We start from the raw sequence: 22,885 nt of genomic DNA, 5'->3' as shown, positions 1-22,885 counted from the left end.
GCTTTTAATCAAGAAAGAGAGCTCGATCTGTGATCACTCGTATTTCTGACCAAAAATCGATTTTTTTTATATAAAAACTCAAAATATCTAAATTCGCTAATAACTTGGCCAATAAGCGTTTAATCAAGAAAAGGAGCTCGATCTGTGATCACTCATATTTCTTAACAAAAATTGATTTTTTATATAAAAACTCAAAATATCTAAATTCGCTAATAACTTGGCCAATAAGCGTTTAATCAAGAAAAAGAGCTCGATCTGTGATCACTCATATTCCTGACCAAAAATCGATTTTTTTTTTATAAAAACTCAAAATATCTAAATTCGCTAATAACTTGGCCAATAAGCGTTTAAACAAGAAAAGGAGTTCGATCTGTGATCACTCAGCTCGATCTGTGATCATTATTAGTATTTAATAATTTTAGTATGCACTTTTTTCTCGTCTCTCTAATTGACATCAAACTGACATGATGTCAATTAGAGATTAAAAAAAAAATCAAATAATACTTGGGTTAAAAGTTTTAAGGAAAAACGTTTATTAAGGTTTTTTCGAACTCACTGTCATTTCTGTGTCTTAAATAAAACAGATTTTCATGCAGGGTACACAAAATTTGTCTTCTAATGTTATAATTTCTATTTAGTTGCTATAATTTAAATTACACATAAAACTTTTCTTTTACCATAATAAACAAACTATAAATAAAATATTATGACAACGTTTGTAGCTGAGCTTTTTTGTAAATAAAGCTAAACAGAAACTTTGAAATAACTATAGAAAAGCTTTTTGCTTAATAAATTTGTTTGTTAGAATTAAAGTGAAAACTATTTTCACCCTTTAGTTGATTGTTTTGTTGTTGTAACTCATGTGGTTTTTGTCAACCTGCTCAGCAGAGAATTGTACAAACGAAAAAACAAAAATGCATTAAGATGGATTTCCAAAATTATCCATAGAACAAAAAAAAAATTAAAAAAAAATCCAAAAGAAAACTACTCGTATGAAATGCGCAATGAATGTTATGGTGATATTTTTGTGAGTTCATAAACTAAATGAATGAAAAACAAAAGAAGAATTTTTGTATTTGTTTGCCAAAATACAATTACTTTTCGTACTTAGTTTCTTTTTTGTTTTTTTTTTGGGAAAAATTTTGAAAAAGCATAAAATGTATGAAACGGAAAATTCGAAAGACCAGATAAACTTGAGCGGTTTAACTGAAAAGACCTTAAAACAAAAGCAAAGCGGTAAAAACACCAACACAAATAGATAAAACGAAAATTCTAACGGATCTGTAATTTTCCTTCGTCTATTATTCGATTTTCATTTGATTTTTGGGGAATGGAAAAAAGTGTAAAACAATGAAATAAAAAAAAGAAATAAATAATCACTAGAATAATAAACAAACATATAAATAAAAAATAAATAAAAGAAAAACAATCAAATTAACAGAGAACAAACAAGAAACGTATAAAATTAAATATAAATAAAGTGTTTTTATGTGTGTTATTTTTGCTAATTACATGCGAATTGAACGAAAATATTGAATGGAAATTTAATTGAAAGAAAAACGTTTTTATGTGTTTTGAAAATATTTGCAAACACACATACAATAATAATAATAATAAATAGGAAAAAAATACAAAGGAAAATAAAGTTATAAATAAATAAAATTTAAATACATGTTTGTAGGCATTTTTTTTTAAACTTGAGTTATAAATCTAATTGAATTGTATTCATATGAGTATGTTGTGATTAAGTTACCTGCATTCATATACATATTAAGTATTAAGTGTTCCCTACAACTACGAGAATTACATACATATATATTTCTAGTAAGGGGTTGGAGTTACTTTGTGGATTTGAAAAAAAAGGTTTGAATTGTGTTACTTCGATCCGTTGTTCGAGTCAGTTAAACTTTAGAAATTGAAATAAACAAAGGGCAGAGTCTATATTTGAATATCCCAAATCTTAAACACTAATCTGTATTTTTATTATCCATTTATATCCATTATAAATATTTACAAATTTATCCAACTTTTCCGAAAATCCTCCCATTAAATATTGATTTTATAATTGCTTCCGTTACCTTTTTGGACGAGGTGGTCCTTTTACGATTACAATCGGACCTGGGACATGGGATACCTCTCCTGTGTTCTTTAATTCTTTTTTTACAAGAGCCCAATCAATACCTTTCCACAAGCCGATGTTCTGGACAGTTGGGGCGGGATTTCCCACCCTTGGTAAAAAATTTACATTATTCTTTGAATACCACTCAAGGGCATTTTTTCCATAGTGACATGATGCCAAATCGGGCCAGAAATATGAAGGCACTCTGTGCTGTTTTAAGTTAAAGCCACAACTGCTAATGGCTTGTCACACGAGAAACTTCTTGGGGAATTTTGTATGTTTTTGTCCGGTATTATTTTTGAACATAACCTGGGAAAGTCTGCCAGTCCATAAGTTTTATCATCCATCACACAGTGGGGCAGAATCAGCATTTTTTGGAAATAAATCTGGCATTTCTAAACTGCTGGTCTGGGCGTAGCCAAAGAGTATTCGAGTTTAAGTTATTAAAATGGGCCCTACAAATACTTCAGGGGCGGCGCTATGGCTCAAAGTAGGGTACCTTCGACATGTAAAATTTTAGAACACGTGCCATTTGTTTTCCCATCGGATTTTTATATTTTGGGAAAGCGGTCATTTCAGAGTTATAGGCATTTCAAAATTAAAATTTTGCCATACCTTGGTCTTCTTTTTTAAAAATATAGGCCGTACTTTTTGGACCGAATGGACTCGAATTTTTTTTTTAGTTAGACAACTAAATTATCTATAATATTTCAGATCAATATAGATTATGGATCCAAAAATAAACGATTTTCAATTAAAAAATAAAAAAATTGTAGATTTTATTAAAAAAAACTTTCTTTAAGAACGTTTTATGTTTTACTGTAATGTATTTTTACGGAGAACATTTTGGTATAAAAAACATGTCCAATTTTTCTAATATTTCGCCCCTACTCCCTTCGGAATTTTACCTATTTTTTATCAGAATTTCCTAAAATTTCTAAAATCCCAAAGCTGGCATCAGAATGCGGAAAGCAGCTTTGGAAACCCTGATGTGTTCCCTATTTATACCCAAATAGGATATGGGAAAATTATTTTCCCAGCCCCGAAGGGTATGTGGACCGTATGGGTAAAATTGTAAAAAGTATAATTTTTTTGAATTTTCGTTCCAATTTTTAGGAATTGCGGGATTCCCTTTGTCCATCCGTCTGTCCGTCCATGTAAACCTTGTAATCTAACTACAGGTCGCAATTTCAAAGATAATTGGATAAAATTTGGTACAAGCTTTTTTAAGCTTGTACCAAAGGACGAAGCCTATTGAATTTGGTTAGAATCGGTCCATTATTTCTCCTAGCCCCATACGATTCCCTATCTGAAAATAGTTAAGCTCTCATAAATACCTTAGTTATATAGATATCCAAACCAAATTATACAAAAATGAGTTTTATATAAGTCAAACTCGCCTCACTATAATTAGTTCATAATTAGTCTTAGCTCCCATATAATGCCCACTTCCAAAAATCATTTTAATGAATAAAATTCAACACAAATAGGTTTCATATATGCAGAAGTCGTGCCACCTAATTTTATTGCGATTGGTGCATAATTATATTGGTGTAGGGTATCATATGGTCGGGCTTGACCGACTATACTTTCTTACTTGTTTTACTATACCACTGTGCTATGCAATTCGAAATGACACAAACCGGAGTCTTAGTTTAAATGTTTTTATACAAAACGTACAAATATGGCTTTATTAGATCACAAATTTCATGGTATTTAATGTTTAAAAATAATTTCTAACATATTGCCTCCGCGACTGCCATCCTGTCGGTCCAATTTTTCACCTCTTATCGTCAATAGTGGTCGAATGTTGGCAAATGATTAATCGTTGCTGGTTTATCAGCATAGACCAAAGGACCATTTCTTGAGATAATTCTGTCAACAAATTGATGATTTCACGCGCTGTATGGCATGTTGCGTCATATTGTTGCAACTATTTCTCCTCCAAATTATTTGCAATGACATGAGGAATAAAAAATCTCGAATCATTTGCCTGTAGCGTGTCACACTCACGGTAACGTTGACACCGGTATCGAATTTAAAGACAAATGGCCCGATGAATACTGCAATTTTTAGTTCTCATGTGGACTTAAATGTAGCATCTAGAAACCTAGATAATTATCTCAGACGATTGGAGAGGCGGCTCCATATGAAACTAAAAGCTTCTAATTTACACTGGCTAATCCAATCGAAATTAAGCCTTAACTGCAAAGTCATCCTGTATAAGACGGACTTAAATTTGAACATACGGAATACAATTATGGGGAACATCAAGCAATACCATTATAAATAGATCTCATACACAGGGCACAATCTAAAAATCGTAACTCAAGACAGATCAAGGCTACGTAGAGCCGATTTGCCATTCATCTAATCTGAGACTAATTTGCAAATATGATTCTTCACTGAGAGAACAATAATTGTTTAGTTATAAGATTCAATTACTTATTGTAAGGCGTAGACATTAAAGGCATCAGCAATAAACGGACATAGCCATGTCCGTGTGTCTGTTGAAATCAATTTTCAATATATCCGCAAAGATCTTGGTTCATTAGCTATTAAATAATCCACCATTTTGTAACCTATTTTTATATATCTGGGGGGTTACTCTCTATTGCGATGCGAAAGCAATTTCGATGCGAAAGGTAAATGCGTTAAGAATACAATTTTGTACTCTGTATCGTCTACGCAAACGCTTTCGCAAAAAGAAGCAATACTGGCACCACAAAATAAACAATAGCGAAGAATGACAAAATTAAATGTCAAAACTTGTAAATAAAAACATTTTAAACTAATTTTTTGTGCGATGCGAAAACGCAATAAAGGGTACCAATTGTACCATTTTTCTTTCGCATCGCAATAGAGAGTAACCCCCTGGATTACTATCTCATTAACATAGACAATATGGATATATAATGATAGACATTAGATATCAAAGACCTTTCCAATGACATACATATATAACGTCATAGAAATTCGGACCGACAATATATCAAAATCGGGAAATATATTTTCTAAGAAAAATTTTTTTCACCCAAAAATTTGTTAACTTTTATTGAAATCATTACCTAAAAGAAAACTTTGATGAAGGGTATATAAGAGGAATATTGCTCTCTTACTTTGTATTTATCTAAATACTTCAATTGTAAAGCAAACGCTAGCAAATATAGAAAACCAGCTCCAACCCCTTAATAGTTTTGCGTGCGTTAAGCAAGTTTAAACGATTAATTACAATTTAAATCAGCTTACAAGTGACCAAAACAAAATTCCATTGTTGCAGTAGAGCCAGCCATTGGTCTACAAACAGATAAACTATAGTAGCACATCTTAAACAAAATAAAAAAAACAAAAACTTATAAAAAATAATAATTACTAAAAATAAACTGAAAAATTATAGTGCTGAAATATAGAAAAATAAATAAATAAACAAACAAATAAAAGAATAAAAATAAAATAATAAAAACCAAGTACAAAATGACGAAATGGAATGGAAGTATTGTAAAAAACTTAAGCATATTTGAGCAAAATTTAAATTATGAAAATTTTCCCAGCAACAACAATACAATGACGAATATAATTCACGATACAACAGCAGCAGCAACAAATAACAGTGACTTGGGAAATTCATCATTCTTGAATGCAATTGAAAATAGTATTTATAATACCGCCTACGATCAGCCCATAAATGTTGAGCCCAAACGTGATTCATTGACAGTTGTTATACCGCTGACCATTATTTATGTGCTGATCTTTATAACGGGCGTTATAGGCAACATTAGCACTTGTATAGTGATTAAGAAAAATCGTTCCATGCACACGGCCACCAATTACTATCTATTTAGTTTGGCCATTTCCGATTTCTTGCTGCTGCTCTCGAGTGTACCGCAGGAGATCTATTCCACATGGCGCAAATATCCTTATGTATTTGGTGAATACTTTTGTGTGGGCCGTGGTATTTTAGCAGAGACTTCGGCCAATGCTACAGTTCTCACCATAACGGCATTTACGGTGGAACGTTATGTGGCCATATGTCATCCTTTTTTGGGCCAGGCCATTTCGAAACTAAGTCGTGCCATTCGCATTATCATACTAATTTGGTTGCTCTCCATTATGACCGCCGTACCACAGGCTCTGCAATTTAGGGTAATTTTGGTGGACGGCATCACAAAGTGTGATGCAGTACGCGTTATTATCAAACATTCCTTTCAATTGTCCACGTATATATTTTTCTTTGCGCCCATGTCTATAATATTTGTGTTGTATCTTTTGATCGGTTTACAATTGTATCGTTCGAATGTTATTGGCGGTAGCAGTGTTGATGGCGGCCATGACAGTTCTAATTCCAAGGAATTACATCGCTTCCGCAATGCTTTGCCGCCCGGCTTGAATAGTTCAAATTCTCAAGTACGTCGTGGTCGTTTGGGTATGAAAAGTACCCAAAGTGATACGATTTTGTATCGATATTCGGGTGGTGCTCAAGTAAGTGCTGTGCGTGGACGTATTAATCAGGTTGGCACCAAAAGAGTTTTGAAAATGTTGGGTAAGTACTCATCTATGTTCTTTAATATTTATGTATTTTGTTTATTATTATGATCGTTAATAAATGTGTAATACTGCTTAAGGTTAAATAATATAAACATGTAAGTTAATTGTAAGTATTTCTTTATTTTAATTTCATTTTGCCTCGCCCACAATTAAAACGGTTACGATAAAAAAGACAAGGTATGTTAAGGTTTCCAGCTTTCCAGAAAAAGACAGTCATAAATGAAAAGAGAGAAGGGGAAGATTGAAAAGTTAAGAGGAAGATGTCCGATAAAAGAGAGAGGGAGGAGATTTTTCATACCAATGAGTTGGCTGTTATTAGGTCACTCTAAGGAGATCACCATGTCTGGTCTTGTTAACTAATTACTATTCCTCATAAAGGCATTAATACCGTCTAGCCTCATATTCGAGAGCTCAGAAATACTATTTAGGGAACGATGTCCCAGGAACCTTAAGCGTAGATCTCCTAATGCCGGATAGTGACAAAGAAGATGAAAAATGCTTTCATCCTCCTCCACGTTTTGACAACTTCTGCAGAAGTCGTTGACAAGTGCCCTCGAGTGTTTGCCAAAAGTGCAGTGTCCGGTAATGACCGCCACTACACCACTCAATTGTGAGCGTGTCAAGCCAAGAAGATATGTTGTTCGTCCACGATTCAGTCGGCGTCATATAGTTCTGGTTATAGTGCATGTGGGTTCACAACCCCTTGTCTGAGCGAGCTCATAGAGGAAGTTACTAATGTGAAGCTTTCATTTGGATAACGGAATCCCACATAGGAAATCTATGTCTCCGTCAGGTAGCATGGCGGCTTTTTTCGGCAAATCTCGCCGTATCCACTTGAGTACGACTGTTGAATGTCTAGCCATCCTGTTTAAGCATGACCGGCATTCCTGGACTAAATTAGATGTTGTGTATACACCTGTTAGAGATTTTATTGCGGCCTGATTGTCAGTATATATACGAATATCCCTGCCTGATATATTGCTATAACTGAGCCAGTTAGCCGCCGTTCTAATGGCTTATATTTCAGCCTGAATAATGCTACATTCATTTGAAAGTCTAAAAGATAGCCTAGGGTCGAATTCATGAATGTAGACAGACACCTGTGCCAACTCGATTCCCTTCCTTTTTGGGAAAATTTTCTGTTTTTGGGTCTTAAAATGTTCTACAACATTCCGTCGAGCATCAGCAACATACAAATATTGACCCGGAAGAACATACGTTTCGTCATTCATTATGAGTCAGGAATATTTTTTGTATAAAATTTGACTTCAATTTCCGTGCTCTGTCTTTGGCCTCTAAATTTTTAGCAGTCCTAGTACTGAGCTAACCGGAATCCTTTCCCACCGAATGTGTTCACAGCTCTTGTGAAAATGCTTTCTATTTTTTGGATTTAGAAACATCATGTGGACCATTCCATCTACCTGAACCAGGTTTAATAACATTGGAATCTGTTTGACGCCAGACCTTTGATTGTTTGGCCAACTTTTTGTAGGACCAAGTTGGTTTTTGTTGAAAATATTAAATAATTTTAGTACTCACTTTTTTCTCGAATCCGAGCCTGCCATACACAGTAAATGAGCAAAACATTTTTCTTTTAAAATTTCAATAATTTATTTCCGTGAGTGATTTAGGGAAGTGGACCTTATATGGGAGCTATGTTTAATTATGGTCCTATCGCCATGAAATTCGGACGCATGATTTTTTATCTAAATAACACATATTTGTGTTGAATTTGATATGTTTAAAAGATTTCTCCCCGTTAAAGTGATTTTCGGAAGTAGGTCTTATATGGGAGATATCGTCATAAAATTAGATGACATGATTTCTGTTCATATTAATCCAAATAGCCTGATAGAAATGGCAGATTTATTTTTTTTTATCTTTTTGCATTCTACATCACTGTGCATTGTCATATACATATGTAAAGTAATGAATTTATTATGTAGATAATTATCTACTTCTTTCAAGTACTTATGTTATAGTTTTCCATATTCCTTAGGTATTATATAATTTGTGTGTTTTATGCTACTAAAAGTCTACACGCAAAATATTTTAAATGCAAACCACACTTCATACTCATTATTAGGGATTGTAGGAATTTTTGTGGCGTAAATTTTGTCATTATATTAATTAGTTGGACATTTTAAATGTTTAAAGACTTTACAAACTATTAAGAGAAAGTACGTAAATGTTTATTATAAATATTGGGTGTATGAAAATGTGGGATATTTTCAAATGTTTAGCTTTTATTTCGAAACATTTGGGAACATATAAGTAGGTTCCGAGACAAAAGAACTGCTCATCTTTTCAGGCCAAAAACGAATCAAGCCAATTTCGGATACTCTGTTCCAAAGTGAAAAGTATCCAACACATATGTATATGGGCATTTCCCCTGAATGGTCTACCAGGATAGAAAAATAAAATGTTGATAATCATCGTGTTTTATTTTTTATAATTATAAAAAACAATTTATGTTTTTATAATAGAATGATTTCATAGCAAATCTCAGCTGTTTTAATTTAGAAATTTGGGCAGGAAACTGGAAAATTTTATATTTCCTTTTTAAGCTTGTTCTAAAGACATTTTTATATTTAATTATTTTACATTACATTAATTACAATCAATTAAGAAGAGAAAAGTGTAAGGAGAACAAAAGAAGTTCGATTAACGGTTAATTTTTACTTTGTTTCTTATCTATCGTACGTTCGCGACCGAAAACATAATTTTATTGTAATTGCTTTGCATTAAACGTCAACTGGAGCCAGACAGAACACATTTTAATTAAGTTCGGTGTCACTCATTTGTAAATAAAAAAAACTTCTGGGTTACAATTAAATAAAGTTTTTTTTATTTGCAAAATTTCGTACGTTCGTGACCGTAAGTAAATTTTTTTCATAAAGAATACATTTATTATCTTAACACGTATCAGAATGATGCATTCTATCTTCAGTGTTTCAGAATAACTTTCTAAATCGATCTGAAACGATGTTCGTCCGTCCGTCTGGCTGGCTGTCCATGTAATCCTTGTGCGCTAGTACAGGTCGCAATTTTGAAGATATTTCGATTAAATTTTGTACATATAATTTTTTCGACCCAAGAACGAAGCCTGTTGAAACTGGTTGAAATCGGTCCATTATTTCACATAGCCTCCATACAAATGTCCGTACGAAATTGGACTTTATCGGTCATAAATGTTTAATTTATATAGGTATATACACAAGTATCGTTCCAAATAAGTTTTATATATACTGAATTCATGTCACCAAATTTTGTTACGATCGGTCCATAATTAGTCATAGCTCCCATATAGACCCGCTTCCGAAAATCACTTTAACGTACATAAATCGCTTAAAAATGTTGGTATACACACAGAATTCAACATAGTAAACTTTCATATAGATATAAATCACACGACCTAATTTCATGGTGATCGGTCCATAATTGGTCATAGCTCCCATATAAGTCCCACTACAAAAATTACTCACGAATATAAATTATTTAATTTTTAAAAGAAAAATGTTACTTAGTGTATGGTATTATATGGTCGGGCTTGACCATACTTTCTTACTTGTTTGTTAAGGAAATTTGAAGATATTTATGAAAAAAGGCACGGTGATAATAATAAAAAAAACATATGGAAAATTCGTACGTTCGCGACCGGTACTTAAGCCAATTAAACAAAAACCAATAGAGATATTTTTTCTTGTGTAAAACCTACATTAGTACACTTTTAAAATAAATTAATCGCTTTTAAATATTCCGTTATTTTTCGCAGATTTTTTAATTTCACTACTGTCAGCTAAAGTTTACTTCTATTTTGCGTACGTTCGTTACCACATGTTTATAACTATCATTATGAAAACGTAAAGTCAATGGAATACATCTTTTGTACTAAACATAGAGATACCAATCGCAAAGAAAATGCTAGGAATAGTATTTTTTTCTACATTCTTTGGACATCAAATACGTACGAACGTACGTTCGTGACCCTAGGAAATGCCCATATTCAAAATGTTTCAAAAAATTTCAAAATGTTTCACACGCTCTTTGTTTTATTGAATTTTTAAGATGGGAAGCGCTTAATTAAAAACCCTTTATGTTAGTTAATAATGGCAGAAGTCTTCTTCAAACACTAATTATATCCCAGTCCATTAGGATTTTTTTGGAAGTAAATCTGGCATTTCTAAACGGCTGGTTCGATTGGGATAACATTTGACGTGAGCGTAACCTAGGAGTAAGGTAACCTAAGTAAGGTGCTCTTAAAAGAACATGCTTGCGTGTGCTATTTATCACTTATAATTTCCGAGATATTGGAATTTTAAAAATTTGCATACCTTGGTCAGCTTTTTTAAAAATATAGTGCTTACTTTTGGACCGAATGGACTCAAATTTTTTTTTGTTAGTTAGACAACTAAATTACCAATCATATGCAATAGATTTCAGAGCAATATCAATTATGGATCCAAACACAAACGATTTTCAATTTAAAAATTAAAAAAATAGGAGATTTTTGTTGTTTTTTGGGCGAAAAGTTGAGTTAACTCTTTTTTTATTAAAAAAAAACTTTCTTTAAGAACATATAACAATTTTATGTTTTTCTGTAAGGTGTCTTTACGGAGAACATTTTTATATAAAATACATGTCCTATTTTTTGAATATATCCCCCCTACGCCCTTCGGAATTTGACCTATCTTTTTTTTTATCAAAATTTCACAATTTTGGGCCACATTTTTTAAAATCCCAAATCTGAGATCTCGGAAAACGGAAAGTAGCTTTGGAAACCTTGATGTGTTGTCTATTTATTCCCCAAGTATTTTCTCAGCCCCGGAGGAAATGTGGACCCTATGGGAAAAATTGTAAAAAATACCATTTTTAGGGATTTTCTCCAATTTTTAGGAATTGCGGGAATCCATTTGACCTTTTAACAAGTTTTTTTTTACATTTTGTCATTTAGAATAACAAATGTAAAAAACGTTGAAAATTTCATAGATTTTTGTTAATAAATAAAGATTTTATTACATATTTATTGAGTTTCTAAAACTAAACTTTGTATCGATATTTTAATAGGATTGCAAATATTCGGAACAATTTCATCCACATTTATTTCGAACTAATTTTTTTTGTTTAAATAAGTTAATTTGTGGTTTTACAAAAAAAATTTCAATATCTCAATTAGATTAAAAAATATGCCACATAAAACTCCGTCCTTCAATTTTAAATACCTATAACTCGGAAATTATAAGAGATAAATAGCAAATACAAGTATTTATATTTTTGGGTTTTATTTTTGAGAGTCGGCAGGGGGCGCTTTCGTGCATTTTTTTCGATTTTATCGCCTTTTTCGGGAAAATTTATAAAATTGTTGAGAAAATTTATGAATATTTGACTTTTTCATAATGAAATCCGGGGGCTTGAAATTCTTTTTTGAGCTAGGGTTTCTTTTGCAAAATTTCTTGGACAATTATTGCAAAGTATTTATTCACTGTCACTTTAATTGAATCCTATAAAACTATTAATAATCACATTCCCTACAATATTAAACACTTACTAAATGTCTTCAAATTACACTGTGCAACCCATAATTCTGAATTGGCATGTTGAGTAGATCATTTCTGTAGAATAAACTTATAGTCCACCTTGTCGGAATTTTTTTTTTTCAGTGGGTTCATTTTTTTATCGAAAGGAGCAGTATACTAACTGAAAAAAATGTTGTAAGTAAATGTCTAAGAGAATTCTTATTGTCAGAGTTATATTGTGGAATTTTATGGAGATCATTTTTGTGGAAGATCTTAACCCTCTAGCTCCTCTCCTTAGGGGTTAATTTGATCCTTTTTTGAAGAAAATGAAAAAAAGTCCTTTCAAAAAGGACATTTAAGGAATAAAATATTCGACGAAAATTTTTGCCGGAAAATTTTAGTGGGGGTCACCAAAGATACCAAAGATGTAGATAAAAAAACAAATGATTCTAAAAGTAATTATTTTTTTCTTTAAAAATTTTAAAACATATTAACCTAGGACTAATATCCAGTATAGCCACCTTTGTTTTGTACAACTTTCTCCACTCTTCTAGGCATACTAGATATCAACTTTTGACAAGTTTGCAAGGGGATCTCGTACCATATTTTTTGCGTTTTCTCCCATAAATCGTCTCTATTTTTGAAAACCTCCTTCGATAACCTTTTCTTTAGTTCACTCCATAAGTTTTCTATGGGGTTTAAATCAGGAGACTGGCTAGGCCAGCTTGAAATGTCCACAATAATGGCATATTCTCCCTAGCATATGGAAGCATAACATTTTCCAATATGTCTCTGTACCCATCTGCGTTCATTGTATTTTCAATTCTATATATCGGACCAATACCATCCCAAGAAAAGCAACCCCAAACCATTATGTTTCCTCCTCCATGTTTAATCGTCTTCTTTGTAAACTTTACATGGAATTCTTTACCTTTAGGACGGCGGACATTTCTTTGGCAGTCGTTGCCAAACAAGTTTATTTTTGTCTCATCGCTCCATAATATCGAGCCCTTAGCGCCAAATTATCGTAAGCGACATTTTCTAATTTTTTTTTATTTCAAAAATTAAAATTTTATGGACCGACTGATGTTTTAGCATTCTCGGAATATCAAAATTGTTAATAACTTCAAAAATATAGGGGGTAAGATTTTATCGTAAGTCAATGTTTACTTTTTACAGTAAACGAATTTTATCGTAAGCGACACATAGTGGTATAGAAAAAAAAGAAGGAAATAAATCTGTAACTTCTAAATGGTTAGATTGGTTTGAATGAAATTTCACACGCGCAAAGAAGAAGTGCTGTCGAGTTTAAGTTCTGAATGTGGACCTCATGGGCCCAACAGGGGCGCGACCAACAGGGCGCGACCTCAAAGTAGGACACCTCGGGTATGTTACATTTTTAAAACAATCCTATTTCTTCGTTTGTGTTCCGATTTCAAAAAAAATTACACATATAAAATCTTTTCATCGAGCGCTACAAAAGACCTAGTCGTAGCTATCAATTACCTCTTATAGCTAAGCAGATATTCGCATTTGAAAATTAAATGTTCAATATTTTTACCAAACCTACTCCAGTTTTTTGATAACAGCGTATCCAAATATTTTGCGATTTTCTTCAGTTTTTCTTCATTGGACTAACAACATATGTATGTGTCAGACAGAAAAAGAACTGTTTAAAAATAATGACTACGTCCAAAGTTATATGCATTTGAATTTAAAAAATTTTAAAAAGCCGATTTTTCGCTAAATTTTTGTGAAAAAAGAACTGTTTTTCTTTTTAAGTTATCACAAAAAATTTCTAAGAGTATGTATAAGGAATTTATTTTTTCTGAAAGCTAACTTTTCATAAAATATTTAAAATGAAACAAAAAATTAAATATTTTTGTTACCGAAGTGACCAGGTCCATTAAAAAATACCTATTTTTATGTAAAATTAAAATTTGGGGTAAAAATTCTCAAATCGCATATTCGATATCAAAATATAATAACCGATTTTGGATGGCCCAATATGCTTTTAATTATTTAGTAAAGGGTTCCGATAACTCCGACTCTGGTATGGATATTATAGCCAAAAAACAAAAAAATTAAATTTTTGGGATTTTTCAACACTTTTTTGGGAATTGCGGGATTGCTGATAATAAATTTCAAAATTCGTTTTTATTTTTCCATTTTGAATAGAAAATTTTACATAACTGTGAAATTTCATTAAAAACTATTCATAAATAAACATTTAATTTCAATTCGAAAAATTTGTATCTATGCAAAAATTCAATAAAAAACATTTTTTGTCATATTTTTCAATAAAGTATTCCATGAATTTTTAATTGTCAAAGGCTATAAATATTTTTGAAAAATAGACAAATAGCTTGAACGAAATTATATTGTATCGCATCATAACATTTTTAATTTTATGTATAAATTTCAAAATAATCGAAAAAACCTTCTCCTGTAAAATTTGTGTTTTGTCGCTTACGATAATTTGGCGCTAAGGGCTCGATATATTTCGCCACTTTTTTTCTCCATCACATCCGGACCAATGTAAGTGTTCTTTTGCAAATTCCAATCTCATCTTTATATTTTGTTTGCGCATTAGTGGAACTGTTCTGGCAATTCTCCCGGGCAGTTTGGCTTGCACAAGACGACGCCGAACTATTTGAGGACTGACCTCATTACCAATCTCAGCACAAATAGCTTTTATCCTTATCGGTTTCCTTCTATCTGTTTCCAGGCTGGTTTTCTTTGGTCTACCCAAGTTTCTTTGGTTTGTCTTTTACACAAATCATTTAAATGTCCTTTTTGAAAGGACTATTTGATTTTCTCAAAAAAGGGTCAAATTGACCCCTAAAGAGACGAGCTAAAGGGTTAAGATCTTCCACAAAAATGATCCCCATAAAATTCCATAATATAACTCTGACCATAAGAATTCTATCAGATATTAACTTACAACATTTTTTTCAGTTAGTATACTGCTCCCTTCGATCAAAAAATGAAAACTTTGACCCACTGTAAAAAAAAAATCAGACCAGCTGGACTATAAGTTTATTCTACAAAAATGCTCTACTCAACATGCTCTTTCAGAATTATAGGGTCGCTATTCTGTTCCAAAAATGCTCTTGGACAGTGTTATTAAAATTGTAACTACATTAAAGCCATTACAATTCATAATAATTGTTAAAAAATTCAAGGTTAACTATTGTAGCATTCTCAGAGCTTTTTCATTTTAATTAAATTCTACTGTAATTTAATAATAAATTTACACATATTTTCTTTATGTTCGAACTACGAATATATGTATTTTGTTATTTTTAGTGTAATATTTAACTACATAAAACATATGTAAATAGTGACAGTTAATAATAAATTGGTTTTGTTTTGTTGTTACTACGATTACGTAATAAATATTTAACATATGTCATTACAAGTCATACAAGTTTTTTATTAATATTATCACGCTTATCAATTTCGAATCCTTTTATTATCATCATTCAACATTCAACATCCATCATTAGCATAATGTTCATTATTACCGCTGCTATCATCGTATCATTTATATTTATTTTTATACATTTTTGTCTATTTGGTTACACAAAATTGTTATTTGTATTTAATATCAGTATAATACAAATTAAACCCTTTCGATGTGTTTAATTATCAAAACAAAAAGCGAAAAAATTGAAATAAATGCCAAAAAAAGAAAACACACTCAAAAAGCATTAAATCAGTCTGATACGAGAAAGATAGTATGTATTTGTTTGTGGTAAAACTCAAGCACACACTAATTTTAGTAAAAAAATTTTGTATCTTTGACACCAGTGTACGATTATTTACAAAATACATGTAATAAAATAAATAAAGTAACACAATATTAGCCAAATAAATATTTATTTGTTGGTTATAAAGTACAATGTACTTGGTTGCATGCTGCGCTTTACTGCCACACATTAGTGAACGGTAATAAATTGATGTTTTGGCCAAAAATTCTTTATTCAGACATGTTTAAACATGTTTAAAAATCAACTGGCTATTTATAGTTTTATAGCTACATATAATTGTTTTTCCTAGATCACGTTTAAAAATATTTAATGATTTTAAAGCTAAAGGATTTTCCGTAAATAAAGGGAATGTAAGAAAATATAAAATCACTGTTTATTATTGCTGTTTTTTAAGCTTTGATATTTTTACAGGGCGTTAATAACGGTTTTCCAGTATCCAGTTGTTCAGTATCTTTCTTTATTGGGTCTATCTGATATAATGTTTGTAGCAATTTATTTGTTAACAAAAAACAACAATTTGATAATAGCAATCAAACAATAACAAATTAAAATCCCACTTGATTTTATTTTAATGACATTTATTTAATTTAAATGCAAATAAAACTAATCACATAACTTTTATTTTTATTTTATGACGGAAAAAATAATACTCCTCAATTGAGTTTTTTTTCTGGCGGGAAAATAAAACTCCTCAAATGATTTTTTTTTATGACTGCTATTTTAAACAATTTTTTTTAGGGATTCATGCGAACTTTTATTTTTACGTTGAATAATAATTGTTTTAGATGAAGTTTTATTTTTTAAATCACAAAATAACTGTTATAAAATAACTTTTTTGATATCACTTATAACCGTAACGGTCCCCAAGCAACCATGTACCCCATAAATAAATTTCAATGAATTTATCAATAACACTGTCCAACAGCTTTTTGTGGAACAGAATAGCGACCCTATAATTCTAAAAGGGCAAAAAAATTCAAATTCAAAAAAAATCCTTTCAAAAAGGACATTTAAGGATTATAATTTTCCAGGAAAATGTTTGTCGAAAAATTTCAATGGGGGTTAGTTAGGGTTCCTAAGCGCGAAAAATATTGCTGGGAATTCCCGGGAATATTTTTTTTGTTAATTTTCGGGAAATGTTTGTCGGGAATTTTCGGCAATTTCTTCATAAGTTTTAATCTAAAAGTTACAATTTTCAGATTCGTTTCGATGGCCAAATTTGTTGCTAATTGAATCATTCTATTATATCCATAGATTTTTTCGGTTCTAGCAACAGATAGTCAGTTGGCAAAGAAGTAATAGTGGTTCAAATTTGTTTATCTACAATCAGATATGAAAAATGTCTCTAATTACGCATGTTTTATAGATTTAACATAGTGGCAATTCATAAGTTTTTTAATTAAACAAAGAATTTATTGATTTTATACTGATTAAAACTACGACTGTGACAATACCGATCAAATGCCATTATTAAATTAGAAACCCTTATAAAGGCTGGACCAACATTGTAAAACCAAATATAGTTATTTTATACTTCTTTTAAAACCCTGGTATGGGTATTCCCGGAATGTAACGATTTTTTAATTTCCTCTCGGGAAAGAAAAAAGTCCGGGAAATTAGGAACCCTAGTGGGGATCTACAAATATACCAAAGTTGTAAGTAATGTTTACATTCAAATGAAAAAAAATATGTTTACCAAAGTACAATATTTTTTCTTAAAGATAAGTATTACAATTGAGATTATTCCAACATAAATTATGTGTAAAATTTTTAATAGTGGTCCTTTGCAAGTCCATTTAATGTCGAAAATTTGGATTTAGCCTATTTTTTTGAAGGCCCAAAGCGAGCAGTCGTCAATGTTATATAGTATTATATAAAGTGGTGTTCAAAACATTTGCAACTGAAATTACATTTTGTCTAATTCTTTATTTTTTTTTTCAAAGACTTCCAGTGTACGTTTTTTTATTTTTTATTAAATTCAGTTATTGCATATTATTTTACAAAAACAAAAAAAAAATATTCATAAATTTACAACAATAAAAAAAATCAAGTTTAATGAAATTAGTTTAAATACAAGTGTTCAAAACATTTGCAACTCTTAAAGGAAATATTATACAAATCTAAAAATTGATTTGAATATTCAGTATTTTGTAGCATAGCCGTTATTTTTTATTACCTCTGAACATCTTTTAGGCATTGAGGTTATTAGCTTTTTAATATAATCTTCGGGAATTTCATTCCATCACCATTTCGGAATACTTTATTACCAATATTCCGTTTTGCAATCATCCACATGTTCTCAATCGGGTTGAGATCTGGAGATTGTGGCGGCACTAACTAAGATTGTGGTGACACTAATATTATTTTCATCCAACCATACTTTTACAACCCCTGCCTTATGTTTAGGGTCGTTATCGTGCTGGAATGTCCATGAAAGTGGCATTTCCCATTCTGCATATGGAAGCATAACTGAGCCTAAAAGGTCTCTATATATTGCGGCCGTCTTTGTATTAGTAATCCGGTGAATTGGTCAATCCCATTTCCCGACAAACACCCCCACACCATAATGTTTCCACCACCGTGCTTCACTGTGGCGGTTGTGTATTAAACTTTTCGCCTCGTGGTCGTCGAATGTAGGCTCTTCCATCTGAACCCCGGAGGTTGAATTTGGACTCATCGGGCCATAGTACGTTCTTCCATTGCAGTTGAGTCCAATTTAAATGGATGCGGGCAAAGTCAAGCCGAGCTTTTCTATTTTTTTCCGACACAAAGGGTTTTTTTGTGCATCTAAAACATATAAGACCATAGTCTCGGGCTCTTCTTTTAATTGTGGAAAGACTGGCATCGATGTAAAGTTCAGTTTTAACTTCTCTAGGAACTGCTTTAGGATATTTTGTGTAAAAATTCTTAATTTTTCTGTCTTCTCTTCCTCCTTTGTGAGTTGTATGGATGTTACCACTATTAACAATGCGGCAAATTGTTGATTTTGGTACGGAATATTTTAGAGAAATATCTTTTTGAGAAATTCCATTTTTAAAGTCATTTAAAACTTTGACCTTGAATACAGAATTGTATTTGTTTTTTGCCATTTTTCACAAAATTAATTCGTATGATGTTAGTGCTTCCAATATCTTATTAAAACTCTTATAGCAAAATTATTATTATGAGTTTTTTAATAAATTACAAAGATCTAAATCATGAATTAATAAAAGGAATGCGATTACCGTTATTTCCTAACATTTGTTAGTGTTAATAGTATAGTTAAGAATAAAAGTAATAAGAGTTGCAAATATTTTGAACCATGAATGAAATAAACAAGATTGCGACATCGACAATTCCGTTATTTTAGTGTACTCTTTTACTCTTTTTTCGTGACGTCAACAGTGACCCTTTTCTTATGTTTTGAATGTAAAATACTTACTTTTTATATGAAATTTCAAAACAAATAGTGAAAAGTTAATAAAAAAATTAATTAAAAATTAAAATGTGGTGTGCAGTCAAAAATTGCAATAATAATAAGTAGGATCGCCCGGTGGCCGAAATTCGACCACTTTTAAACGCTTTTTACCACTTTTATGGAAAGAATTTAAAAAAAAATGATATTCTGCAAATCTAGAGAAAATAGCCTTTTAAACCATATATGTCTCATCAATGTTGGTGGACAATAACATACTTAAAAGTGTACCACAAAAAAACGTGTGGCCTATTTATATATAAGATAATAATAAAAAATCAAAATCATGAACTAAAATATAGCAAAAATATTGAAAATTAATAAAGTAAAATATGTCTAATAACATAAAACCTAAAATACATTTTATTTTATTAAACATAAATAATTTTAAACATAATTATTGACTTTTCCATTCTAAATCACATAGAATTTTCATATAATACAATCAGATTGGGTCACTGTTGATGTCACTGAGCTTAAGAGAATTTGTTTAAGAGAGCCATGTCGCCATCTGTGTTTATTTCTTTATGATTTTGAACAGCTGCATTTTGAATACATCTTTTAAAATAAATTTTTTGTTGTTTTACTTTAACGGAATTTGTTTTTTTTTTATATTTTTAACAAAAACAATGTATAATGGCATTAAAAAAAAATTAATTTTAGTAATGAAATGTGATTTGGAGAAAAACAGTCAACGAAAAGTTAAAATGAGATCTCAGTTTCAAATGTTTTGACCACTACTGTATATTGTAGTATATTTAGAATATGTCATATAAGGCTTTTACCAGCCTGTTGTTCAATGGGCAAAAATCCTAAAATTATATTTTTTTACGATTTTTTTTAATAGTTCTTGCAGTATTTTTGAACCAAAAGATTTAATTTCACAGTATTATACATTTAATAACCTTTTCGACAATACTCAGTGGGGAAGAATCAAAATTTTTTGGAAATAAATCCGGCATTTCTAAACGGCTATTAAAATGTACCCTAAAAATACTCCAGGGGTGCATCTATGGTGGCACAAAGTAGGGTACCTTCGACATGTAAAATTTTTAAACACGTTCCATTTTTTTGGTGTTTCCCATACTATTTCAAAGATTGTTATATTTTTGGAAAGCGTTTGTTTGGTAATGAAAATGGGTAATATCTTTTCAAGATTTCACCTAGCCCCCATACAAATGTTTCTCCGGAATGCTGTTTGAATGCTGTTATCGAATTTTGCACAGGTTCTAAGTACTCTGAAATTATACTGTAAAGTATTTCGAAAATCGTGAAACATTTGTCCCTAGTCCCAATACAAAGTCACCCTCAGAAAATGGAATGAACATTTATAAATTGTCTTGTAATAATTGATATCGTGATGAAATTGTACTTGTTAAAAAGAAGACTAATTTTAGACGGAAATAGAGTTGAGAAGCGTGGCAACATGAACATTATTTTAAAGTTTCCTTCATTTATATTTAATATATTATTTGAATTTCTCATACTTATATACCGATACTTATCCACTCATAAAATACATACTGCATATTTAACAAAAACCATAAAAAAGCACGACAATTATCATTTAGAATACTTATCAATCAATAGACAAATTACCCAAACAAAAAAAATCCAAATAGCTGTAGTGGCAAAACAATTACACTCATTCTAAGTTTGGTATTTTAAGTATTCAATATCTAATATTAAATGTATTTGTCTAATTGTTATGCACTAAGTATTATTATAAATATGTATGTGTTTACTTATGTATAAATGTGTTCGTCATATGTGTGTAAAATATTAAATATTACTTGTAAAACGAGTATGAATGTATGTATTTTTCAAATTTCGTTAATAATTTCTTAACGATTTTCGTTCAATTAGTGGCCGTAGTCATCTGTTTCTTTTTGTGTTGGGCACCATTTCATGCACAGCGTCTTATAGCGGTCTATGGCAGCAGTGTAATAATACCCACTGAAGAGGAGAGTAGTGCAGCAACCACAATTTATGATGATTCTCTAACAACTGAACAAATATTAGCAGCTACGGGAGCTGCAACTGCAGCTACAACTGATCTCAATCATAATAGTTTTAAGAAAAATGCACAACATGATCATCATACAAAAATCTACACAATATTGACGTATATTTCAGGTGTTTTGTATTTCTTATCCACCTGCATTAATCCGCTATTGTACAATCTCATGAGTAATAAATTTCGTCAGGCTTTTAAGGTGGGTATTGCGGGAAAGATTTAAAAATATCATTCACTTTATTAATTTACAATTTAATGTTTTGTTGTTTTCCTTAGGCCATACTCTTTGGTAAAACATCCTCAAATGCACGCCGATCACAAACATCCCAACGCAGCATGAGTCGTAAGGCCACCACAAATTCATCGTCCATACATCGGGGCTCTTGTGAATCGGAAATGCAATCAAAAGCTTCACTCTTACAGGTTTTTAAATAAATTTTATTTTGAATTCCAACTGTTTAATCAATTTTCTATGATTTTCTATTTATAGACTATTTCCAATGATCGGAAAACATCACCTAAAATGATTCCATAAATTGCATTATTTTTAATTATTTCTAAGCCTATTTTTTAATACACTTAAGAATATTTGTATTATCTTGTACTAATTTTTAATTGTTTAAATTAAGTTTAAGCTGTATTTGTTTAGATTTATTTAAAAACAAGTTATTTTACAAATATTTATAGTTTTTTTATGCTATTTTTACTAAATTTAAGTTGTTTTCTATGCTATTTTATATTTTTGTTATTTAAACTAAAGTTCGTATCAGTTTGTTTGAGGTCTAACGTAATTAGTTGGAAAACGGACGGCATTGGATTAGTGGGCGTGGCACTTCCCATATGAAGCAAATAGTTATTTTCGAATATCTGTATTACTATAATTGCGAAAGACTTTAATCTTTTCACAAATAAATTTCCCATCACGAACCACTTTCTTAATATTTTACGTAGTTTGGCCTCTCCTATATACAGTAAATAGTTATTATTGAATATCTGCAGAACTAAAGCAGTTAAAGCCTCTATACTTGGTAACAGTTATTTTGTTAGCATTATAAATAATAACAGGGGGCGTGGCACCTTTCATACCAAGTAATTCGTTTTTATAGAATATCTAAAGAACTGTAAGTCTTTAAGCTTTGTGTAAATTATTTTGATTACAGTCTCTGATGCGCTAAAAATTAAGGAAATCGGAACAGTGGGATTGGACCCACCCATACTATGTAAATATTTATTATCGAATATCTGAATAACTATAATAGTGAGTTTCTTAAAACTTTACTTGAGTTACAAAATGGGCGTAATCGGAACGAGGGAGTTTGCACCTACCATACAATATTCATTATTGAATATTTTGGAAACTATTTTTGTCAAAGGTTTCGAACTTCGTTTAACTTTCTATGAATCCGTTGTTGAGATAAATATCGGAACAGTGGGCGTGACCACTCCCATATAAAGTAAATA

The 22,885-nt window shown here is 31.0% G+C and overlaps 1 protein-coding gene across 1 annotated transcript; it reads left to right on the top strand.

Annotated features, from left to right (window-relative positions):
- The first annotated feature begins 5,299 nt into the window (after positions 1–5,299).
- Positions 5,300–22,495, top strand: PK1-R (Pyrokinin 1 receptor). Its single transcript, XM_065504642.1, has 4 exons — positions 5,300–6,659; positions 21,274–21,623; positions 21,701–21,847; positions 21,915–22,495. The coding sequence occupies exons 1-4, from the start codon at positions 5,594–5,596 to the stop codon at positions 21,957–21,959; spliced, it is 1,608 nt and encodes a 535-aa protein (XP_065360714.1). The 5' UTR covers positions 5,300–5,593; the 3' UTR covers positions 21,960–22,495.
- The last annotated feature ends 390 nt before the right edge of the window (positions 22,496–22,885 follow it).

The sequence above is a fragment of the Calliphora vicina genome, chromosome 1 (assembly GCF_958450345.1).
Source record: "Calliphora vicina chromosome 1, idCalVici1.1, whole genome shotgun sequence".
Lineage (NCBI taxonomy): Eukaryota > Metazoa > Arthropoda > Insecta > Diptera > Calliphoridae > Calliphora > Calliphora vicina.
Note: the sequence above shows the minus strand (reverse complement) of the source record. Positions and strands in the feature narration are given on the sequence as shown.

Coding starts and splice junctions, on each gene's coding strand:
- PK1-R (XM_065504642.1), top strand. CDS start 5,594: ATGACGAAATGGAATGGAAGTATTGTAAAAAACTTAAGCATATTTGAG. Junction 6,660..21,273: donor AAGAGTTTTGAAAATGTTGG/GTAAGTACTCAT, acceptor TCGTTCAATTAG/TGGCCGTAGTCATCTGTTTC. Junction 21,848..21,914: donor CAAAAGCTTCACTCTTACAG/GTTTTTAAATAA, acceptor TTCTATTTATAG/ACTATTTCCAATGATCGGAA.